Consider the following 10,111-nt stretch of genomic DNA (forward strand, 5'->3'; position numbering starts at 1 on the left):
AAATTTTGACCATACGCTGACCTATTGTGAAAGGTTATACCCTGGTCCTGTAAACAACTTGACGAAACTGACAAGTGAATTGCTTTCATATGGCCGTCGTCCTATGTCCTCCTTTCCTCCGTAATCTTCCTCGCCCGTCGCATTTGCACGGCGCGAATGAGCGCCGCCTAGGTAGGCCATCACTAACTTTATAAATTAAGAAGAAATTAAGCCAACAAACGGAGTGCGGGGAAACATTTCAGGAACAATTATTTAGATGGTGCAATTTTCAAACTCAAATATGAGTGTAAGTTTCCGACACAAAAAGGGATCAAAAATAACGTGTTGCTCCTATGCGCCATGTAAACGAATGCACACAGACCATTGTAGACACTGCTACACTCGCGTGACGTCAGAGGTGTCCTCGTGTTGATTTTAGGCTCGCTGGCTAGGCTGCGCAAACCGCCGTGCGATTCAAAATAATATGCTGCATACATCCATTCATTCTTCTACATATATCTATCCGTTCATTTGAGACAGCAGAGTGCGACTGACGCGACTTTGTGCTTTCTGTCAACACTAATGTAATTTATATTTCATTTATTTTGCCCAGCAGGGACGGGAGAAGAGGGTACAAAAACTGTTTTGTTTCGCAACAAACTCAGTGGCGCCATCTATTGGGAACCTGGCACACTTCCGGTTCACGCACATTTCCTAATTTTTTACACATCATTATTTCATCATAAGAGTGCACCGAGTCTGACTGTGCTGTTAGGTGCCACTTTCAGAAACTAGCAGGTATGTTTGGCTTAGCAAATACTGCAAAATCTGCCGTCTAGTTCAGATCCCGAAGTCGTAAAGGGCTATTTGCATACTGGGGCCACCGCGTCTCATCGCACGCGATAAAGTACGACTAGACCGAAAGCAGGTACCAGAAGGCCTTCAAACACCCGACATAATTCATCGTGTAAAACAAAAACCATAAAACTACTTTTATTATTTTGCCTGGAATCCGCAATGATTTGTGGTTTTAGGAGTAATCCTTGCGGATTCCAGCACGCGGGCCATGTTAATTAGCGAAATATTGGCAAATTGAGCCTTACAATTGTTTGATTGTCTTCTGTTATGTTAAAAGTTAAATCGAAGCACAGCCAATGACCCAACATGCGTCTTCCAAACTACTATATGACAGAGCCTCATTCGTTCGGCATTAATGATAGTTGGAAGACGCTACAGTCGTTACAGGGGCAGTATTTCAACTGCCACACCTTAACATAGAAAGTTACCCAGAAAACTTATGAAGGTACTCATAATTACTCAGACGAGTTTGGCGGGAGAATCGCCAAGTTTGTCCTCAAAGGCGTACGATTCGAGAAAAAAAATAATCTTCATGATACGAACCCTTAGTTAAAAGCAGTGCCATATTTTTGTTACTAATTTTATTAACGAACATTGTCAGCAAATTCTCCGAGAATGTTTCCTTGAGGCCAGTAGTTGCAGACAACGTATGTCGTCTTTGAATAATATGAGCGGGCATAACCACATCCAACATATATGGTTGATTTCCACACCATCTGTGTGAAATGGGATGTCTTTGGGTCGTACCGCGGGTTGTTATAATTATATTGATGTATTTCTTTAAACCAGAACTTAGTAACTTCTTTTTCTGAAAAGAAAGGAGCAATAATTATGTCTAAGATTTAGCCGTCACGCAGCTGAATTTTGATGCATAATTTATGGAACTGATTATTGGGAAACCTGTTTAGTAAGCACAGTATATCGGTATTTTAATTAACCTACTGGATGTTTTTATGTTTTATAATTTTGCGATTTAAAAATCAAGAGAAGCATAAAGTCGGTCTAGCTATTGAATTAAGACGGAACGTAAAAGCCTGAACGACGTTTATATTAAAAATGGCGAAAAAAGAAACGGGACAAAAAGACGGAGAATCACAAAAACCAAACGTCTTTTTGGCCTGTCTTTTTTTCTATTTAATATAAATGTCAATTACCAACTTGCCTAACAGCCCAAGCATGAACCACGAAAGAGTCAATGAAAGAAGTGAACACACACAAACTTTTGTAGAACTTAACTAGCTTAAAGAAAGATATGAATATCAATTATGATAATAAACACGAACAAACATAAACGAGTTTCTGCGAGTAGGCACACAAGCTGGACAATCGCCATAAACACGTATTAGTTCCGTGCATAGAAATTTTACATATTTTTCTGCCATTCTGGTTAGAAATGTTTATGCATGATTTCATGTCAGTGCGCTCGCCCTCTTCGCAAATGCAGTGGCCTCTAAATAAATTAAGTTTTGCATTGAGAGGAGCGTTATTACTGTAACAGAAATTCCGGCACACTTTGTTTGATGGTTAATTGAATGACTTGATTTTATGCTTAGGTAATAGCTCAAGCCACCGAGAGTGCCCTATTAAAGCAATGCAATATTTTACCTAGCTGGCATGTATTTCGTACAATCGGACTTTGTGCGACATATCATCAAAGTAAGATTACGTATTATTTCCTCTGCAGAATCCTCCATTGAGTGAAGAAATACGAGGCCGTAATATGCCATTCAACTTGCGCTTAACTGATTATGGGTCAAACTGATATACTGCGTCTTCCTTCAATACCGTATAGAAAAAAATGGGTTCTGCTGTAGACAGGATTAGAGGCTTCCAGTGCAAGAATAAAGCTCAATTGTTGAAACTTGTTATTTGTATCGTAATATATTTCATATACTGCCCGTTATGCAAACAAGACGAATTCCTTAAGAATATACCTGTATATTAACACTTTATATTTTGTTTCACACCTGGACCTAGCTGAGGTGACGACGCTACGATCCCATGAAGTTAAACAAGCGCCGTTAAAGTGCCTCGTCACGGCGATTGTCGTATTCGTGCTCTGGCTCTCCCCAACTAAGCGACTCATGCACAGTGAATGCTCCATGATACTGCGTTTTTCTATGGGCGTGATTGGTTCAGCAGCTGGTAGCACACACTTAAAAACGACAGGGGCAGTCATGATGCACTTTTTTTGCGCTGCTTGATTCGCTACAATGTATTGTAGCGTCGGCCTCGCTCGGACCTATTATGATGTGGCGTACAGCAGAAATTATATGTCAGCCACACCGCATTTTCTGCTCGGCTTATTTTGCACTATATGAGGCATAAAAATTAGATGTTTCTAGTCTACAACGTCCGCTAATTCATCACCTCTAGTTAAAAAACACTAAGCAAAAACGTTGCAGGTGAGGGCAAAAATAGCTAGAACAGAATCCTGGAATTCTCAGAATGACAACCGACGTTTTCTTGACACGCTTAGTTTTGTTGCCAAACGGTCCCGTGTAAGTTCACGACGTTTCTTCATGAGCTCAGGTAAAAAGTTATTAAACAAATTTTGGCACATAAAATCTGCAGCAAAAGCAAGTGCTATATTACTTACCTGAAGGTACAAAATCGGGCTCAGTTAGAGTCATCCAGTAGATATTTTCGCCCATTCTATTGTCAGGGTCCGGTTGTGGCGGTCGATGTTCAATAACATCATATTGGGCAAGCCTTTCCGCCCACAGCTGCGCCCATGCTTGTAACTGCGTCAAGAGAAAAGAGTATTGAAGAATGCACTTAAAAGTGTTTGTGTAGCAGATGAGGTTCTCATAGATAGCCCCATTTTTCTCCACAGCGATAAGCACGTTTATTAACTCGCTACAATTTGGGGCGTTCCAACACTCTAAGAAATTTGAAGAGTTTGCTTTCCAGCATAGCAGCCGGGAGAGCTAATCGGTTCAAGCAAAGGAGAGAGCTTGGGGAATGACGGCGCTGAAAATATGTCTAGGCAAAAATAAAGCTGTCTGCACTCTGGCAGTGGGCATGGTGAAACGTCGTGCACATTGCCAGAGTGCAGACAGCATTTGTTGGGCCTAAACATTCGCTAAACTGCCTCCGTAAGTTGGTGCGATTGACTCTTCTAAACACTTTGTGGGAAAGAAAACACTCCAGTTTTTTAGAGTGAATGATAAAGTCGATTTACGTTCTGCCTGAATCTCTTAAGTAATTTGCTGAATTATTTAGCCCGACGGTGACTTACATTCGCAACCTTCGGTGACGCCTTCGCTTTTGAAGATTTTCCCGTGTCTGCGGCACAACAATCAATCACGGGACTCGAAGGGTGAGCTCAGGTAATAGTATATCAATAAAATACTCCGCTATGTAGAGAGGTTTTCTGTATGGTGTTAAGTGTGACGTTTCACATGTTCTAGACCATCTGATTGTTTTAGCGTACGCCCTATATTAAAGGAAGATTTTGATTTTTAAACGCAAAATTGACTAAAATTGGTAAAACTGCAGGCGAGTTAGTGTAATTCGAACGGTTAAGGAAAGGAAAACGCAAAGGAGGAAAGAAAGAAAAGAAAACAGGCAACGACTCAACAAGCGACGAAGTTTTTTTCGTACACGCCTTACATACCACGCCTGCAACACCGTCACTACAATGAGGAGAAACTACAAAACCCAACGACAAGAGGAAAAATAGAGTAAACTAGTAAAAAGGAAAACAATCACACACACAGTTTTTTTTTAACAAAATAAGAAATAAACCTTCTTTTTTGTTTCTTTCTTTGTTTGCTTTGTTTAGTCAGATTTTACAGTCTCCGACAAAAGGGTAAAAGACAGATATGTTATGGATGAAGAAAGAATAAAACAATTAAAACAGGGACAACACAACCACATCTTTCATGTGGTTGTGTTGTCGCTGTTTTAATTGCTTTATTCTTTCTTCATCCATGACTTAAATCAACACGCTCTTCTCCCAAGCACAGATATGTACTGGCTGATGTTTCCCCGTTGCCGGATGACAATGCTCAGCACAACACAAAAAACACCAATGACAAACATTCATGAGTGAACAGGGAAACAAAGACACAAACTTTGTATAGAGTAGTTACAACATAGTTGAGGTAGTTGAATCTAGGGCGTAGAGAAGTGATTTGTAAACAACAAAATTATAAAAGGCATACAAAGAAATGGTAAAATTGATTACACGTAAATGCTTAAACATTTTGTTCGTTGCACGTAACAGAAGGTTCTTTTTGATTGAATTTTAATACATCTGGTTAGACCCAGAGCTTCGAATAATTTCTTGAATGTTTGCATTTTTGTTTCGTATATCTGGTATTAAATATTACAATTGCTGAGTACCGTAAATTGTTCAGCAGCAAAGGTATTCTAAATGTGTCATGTCGGAGATTATTGCGTGATTCTACAAAGGTATGTGCCAAAAAATCAAGATTCGTCTCTTCTAATCATATAGATAGAGCGTTTTATCTGAGAACCTGCACTATGTCAAGCAAATTTTGTTTAATATAATAAGGGGCTCTATGAGCCACACGCTGAAGGTTTTCGATGCAATGTACTGCCCTTTATCTCCCCTAACCTCGGCTACAAAACAATTACACAAAGAGTCACAGTTCAGCATAACCACCATCTTGCCGTCTGCGAACACAGGGGGTTCATGACTGAACACAAACCAAAGAACTTAACCTCGGAGAAAGAACCAAACAAATACTTACACTGCCCTTTCTCTAACAAACCACAGAGTCCGAAGATACATACATACACAGTGTTAACACTTCGGAACTGCCTGCTTGTATCCGTGACCTTGTAACAACCTATAACATTCCTTACCAAAAAAAAGTACACTTTACAAGGGCAGATTCTGTATACACTTGTTCCCTAACTGCAGACGTTGCTAGACGTTTTTCAGTCTTTGCGTTTTACTTTTCCTACCCCAGTCTCAGGTTTCCCATCATATTCATAATTGGCCGAGTATTTCGCCCAAAGTGCACCAATAGACCATAAAGATGTGCATGTCCGGTCAACTTTTAGAGTGGTTTCCTTAAATATACTTTAAGAAGTAAGTTTTCATATTTAAAAACTCTGCTTGACAAAGATGATGCTGTGGTTGTAGTTCTAAAGGAGCAATGCATTATTATATAATGTACGAGTTCATAAAGCAATTTCCGATGTGAGCAGCATAGTGAAGGTTTGAAAAAACCAGCAAAACATTTTAAATATACTTACGTTGTAATTATAGCCGAGAGGTGGCGCCCCGCGTTGTTCTCTATAATAGTTGTGCCACTCGAGCATGTATCTCCCAAAGTCAGGGTCAACCTGCAGAAATGTTTCTAGCATAAATCTTGAATATTAATTGCGCGGTATGCATGCACACCGGATCTGCGGTGACGAAATTGTAATCCTAAATGTATAAAGTAGCTTGCTGGGTCTAAACCCCGTTGCGCGGTTTGCATATGTATTGAATGCAGGCTTCACGAAGACTCGGTTGAGCCTGACGTAAATTGCGCCTCGCGGAAAATGAACTCAGGCCAGTCTCGTGGTAGAGGACAGGTCTACAGTCTTGTATTTAAACTACCCCCTCGGTTTTAAACTGTTTCTTGTTTGTTATTAAGAAGAATTATTCGTGACAAGATCTTTACATAAAAACATATTGGGTTACTTGAGTGGAACAGCGGTGACATACACTCACCCTCAAAGGCACACAAGAAGGAAACAGACTCGCGGCGTTAAGAACTCAGTGATATATTTCTTCTTCCTCAAATCGTCATCTTCATTTCCCTCGCCATTAAAGAAAACGTTTTAAATTTTTAAAACCAGAAACCAAATAGCCAATAAACATTATTAAATAAATAAATGACAAGAAAAAATAAAGTTAAAATAAATAAAAGAGATAAACAGTTATTATTTCTTAAATTACTAAAAAAATATATAAAAAAAAAGTAAACTTAAAAAAATTTTAAATATAAAAACGAAAATCAACGTTCTCCCTAAGTATGAATAACTAACTGCCCCAAGCATCCACATGATCAATATCGGGTTATTTCTAGGCTTTTCTATTTTCGAAGAACGCCGAATAACACCGAACATTAAGCCATACCCATATTAATCATAATCTAGGAAAACTAGATAACACATATGAATAGGAGGATCTCTCATTGAGAAGAACAATTTCAAGCTTTATGGGAGTACAATACTTATACACAGACTTATTTAGGGTTCGATCGACACACAGATCCCACTCCGCTGTCCGCATGTCTGCTTCTTTTCTTCGTAACCACATATTTTACCTGGTTATCTTCTCTTACGAGACAGGGGAACGTTTTTCACGTAATCGGGCTACGCGTATCTTTTCTGTAGGTTTGAAAATTTCACGTTCTTTTCCGATTTTCTTTGACGTAGGCACCGTGATAAGTACCGATTTCTGTGGGACACCGAAAATTGATACATGAAACCCGAGCTATAATTATACGCTCCATATTACGTGATTCAGCCGCTTCATTGAAAGGCTAATGTCCCGCTTGTCACTGAAAAAAAGAAAAAGTAAAGTCTGGCCCCCCCCCCCCTTCCCCCCTCCAGAGATGAACTATCTCTGGCCTAATGCTGGGCCTGCAAGCGGTCCGGAGGAAACGTCAAAGATGCAGAGCTAGCGGCTATCCTAATAAAAATTTTCAAATGATCTCTGAAACACTCAATGAAAAAACAGGACCCGTTTGTGGCATAACGCCATTCACACCGACGTGTTCGTTTCCGTTTAAACTATCTTAAATTCACTTGTAAAGGTAGGGCAATTATACAACGGTTAGTGCGGACGCTTTTACAACGTGTCCGAACCATTACCGTTACACTTGGGCGAAGAACGATGGTTCGCCAAGTCGTATAGTTAAATTTTGCTATAAAACAAACACTCAATATTTTTTACGGGCGGGTTCGGGGGGGGGGGGGGGGGGGGGGGGGAAGCGGGCACTTGGTAGTGAGGCAAGTAAACAACATAACTAGTGGCGAAAGTGTAGTTCATCTCTCCAAGTTTATCATTTTATATTTATCCCCTACAACATACTTCATCTCCTAGCTAAAGGTACGTACACATATTAAATTGCTGAAACTGTCCCCAACGTTATCACCTGCCAAACCCTTCAGCATCCTCGGGGTTGTCTCCTCTACCTCACCTCACAGCTCTTTGCATTGCCCTTTTCATTCTCTCTGAAAGGGACGTTTTGAGTGCCTCTAACGCCTCTTTGTATCACAGAGTTTGCTAGAAAATCGACGTGTCCTCAACATGTGATGATCTTTTCCAGTGATTCAGGTTCCGTCGCAAGTCGTTTTATGAAGTCACTGCAAATGAGTTTCGGGTCGCCTATCTGCTATCTTCTCCTGGCTGAAGTTTTCGGGAACCATATGTTTGCGCATACTTTAAGCATGCTTAATTGGGTGTGTAAAAGTTGCCATAGTGTCTCTTCATCAATGTACAGCACGTGTGCTATCTTCCAGTTTTTTAAACGGAGAAGGCGGAAAACACACTTATTATTGAATTTTCCGATGGAACAGTTGCACCGCTCTATAAGTCGCACCTACCGCCCCCTCACCCTCTCGCTTAAACCACCATTTTATTGTGAAAATGCTGCAATATGAGTCGCACTTCTTTGTACCCTGTTACGGAGCGCTGCGGCAGCCTTGCGCACAGAGTAGCTGCAGCCGCGGAGCTCCTTGTTGTCTTCGAATCAGCAGAGCAGCGCTCCTCTCTTTGTCTTTTGTCGTAAATGTCGATGCGGCTTGTTTCTTTCGGAATTAAGGTTCATTCTTATATCAAGAAAATATTTGTATGTTGCACTGTTTAATAAAACACACCTTCAAATATTAGAAAAATACTCTACTTTTTATTTAGTCCGGTGCGGAAAGAAGCCCGAAAATATACTTCCACTGGAAGTATATTTTATATAGAGATCATGGAAAGACTCAAACGGCAACCTCACTCACTGAAAAAGCTCGTCACGCGAGAAGATACGCAGGTTTGCTAGCACAGTCTGAAAACAAAAAGCATCAATACACAGGAAAGCTCCAAGTTTTCCGGGATGGAAAAGGGCAAGGCAAGAAGTGCGGACGAAGTAAAGTTGAAAACGACTGCGCTTTTGAAGGGATTGACGCGTGACTACATGCGGTACTGTTTCGCACCAATGAAAAAAATATTCACTACAGTGTAGGGGAGGTGAGAGTGTTCAAGCGGAGAACCGTTAAGTTTTATAATTGTAATGATCAAGCACACTTTTGCCGTCTTTCGCCTTATTTGTGAGCCATACCTCGTCGACTGGTTATTTAGTTGACAGTTTTTGTTGAAGATAAATACTTGTTTAACCACAGCTATAAAAAATGAGAAAACACTAATTCAAAATCATAATAAAACGGGCTGGTTGTTGTCCTCTGGCGCGAGTGCAGCTCACCTGGCGTTCTTGTGGCATCTGCTTCTCCGCTTGGGGTATTGTTGCTTGTGTAGTAAGAAAAGAAAAGCAAGGTGTAACTGAAGTAATTTCGCGTTGGCTTACGCTTTTGATAAATAGGTTGCTTGCATCACGTCATATATTACTTGCAATGCGCGCCATTAAACTCTGCTCTGCCCTACCATTACAACGAAAAAACCTCACCCGTATCACTGAGTACAAAATTATGTATTCTATTCATTTGGTTATATTTCAGCACTGCGATTCCTTGACTGGATTTTCGTAGGTGGGTACAGTGGTAAAGAAAATACAACAAACTGGGGAAAAGGAACAATAATGAAAACAATTTGTAGTACACCAGAACAAGTACGGTACGAGAAGTAACCAATTTAAATTAGATGTCAACAATGACAACGATGGCTGCATAGCAACACTATCGGCAGGGTCATTCCACCCAGGTATTGTTCGTGGAAAAAAAAATACCTAAACCAATTATTACGCGATTGAAACGGAGCTATGGTTAGAGCATGTCGCTGTCAAGTTGCACATTTGAATGGAAAATTTACTGATTCAGAGATGTCTACCCTACGCTCATTAATTAACTGGTACATTAATTTTAGTCGACAGTGCCGATTTCTTTCAGACAAGGACAGTAAATTAGCTCTGGTTAAAAGTTCGAACATGGTTACAGTTGCACTCAAAAGGATCGGGACAAAGGAGAGGAACACGTCTACAGACGACAGACAAGCGCACTATTCTACGTGTTCTTTTTCTCTGTCCCTGTCGTTTTGGCGCAACTGTAAATATGTTCAATTTTTACCAACTCGCCCAGAAGT

The 10,111-nt window shown here is 40.3% G+C and overlaps 1 protein-coding gene across 1 annotated transcript; it reads right to left on the minus strand.

The window, feature by feature from the left end:
• Nucleotides 1–1,421: 1,421 nt before the first annotated feature.
• On the minus strand, nucleotides 1,422–6,135 carry LOC121833029 (Golgi-associated plant pathogenesis-related protein 1-like). The gene is made up of 3 exons (XM_042286092.1): nucleotides 6,070–6,135; nucleotides 3,437–3,581; nucleotides 1,422–1,645 (listed from the first exon to the last, which is right to left on the minus strand). The coding sequence occupies exons 1-3, from the start codon at nucleotides 6,133–6,135 to the stop codon at nucleotides 1,422–1,424; spliced, it is 435 nt and encodes a 144-aa protein (XP_042142026.1).
• Nucleotides 6,136–10,111: the final 3,976 nt, after the last annotated feature.

This window comes from Ixodes scapularis, unplaced genomic scaffold, assembly GCF_016920785.2.
Source record: "Ixodes scapularis isolate PalLabHiFi unplaced genomic scaffold, ASM1692078v2 PGA_scaffold6__148_contigs__length_123643588, whole genome shotgun sequence".
Taxonomy (NCBI): Eukaryota; Metazoa; Arthropoda; class Arachnida; order Ixodida; family Ixodidae; genus Ixodes; species Ixodes scapularis.

Coding starts and splice junctions, on each gene's coding strand:
- LOC121833029 (XM_042286092.1), bottom strand. CDS start 6,135: ATGCTCGAGTGGCACAACTATTATAGAGAACAACGCGGGGCGCCACCT. Junction 3,582..6,069: donor CTCTCGGCTATAATTACAAC/GTAAGTATATTT, acceptor CTCTTGACGCAG/TTACAAGCATGGGCGCAGCT. Junction 1,646..3,436: donor GCCCGATTTTGTACCTTCAG/GTAAGTAATATA, acceptor CTTTCTTTTCAG/AAAAAGAAGTTACTAAGTTC.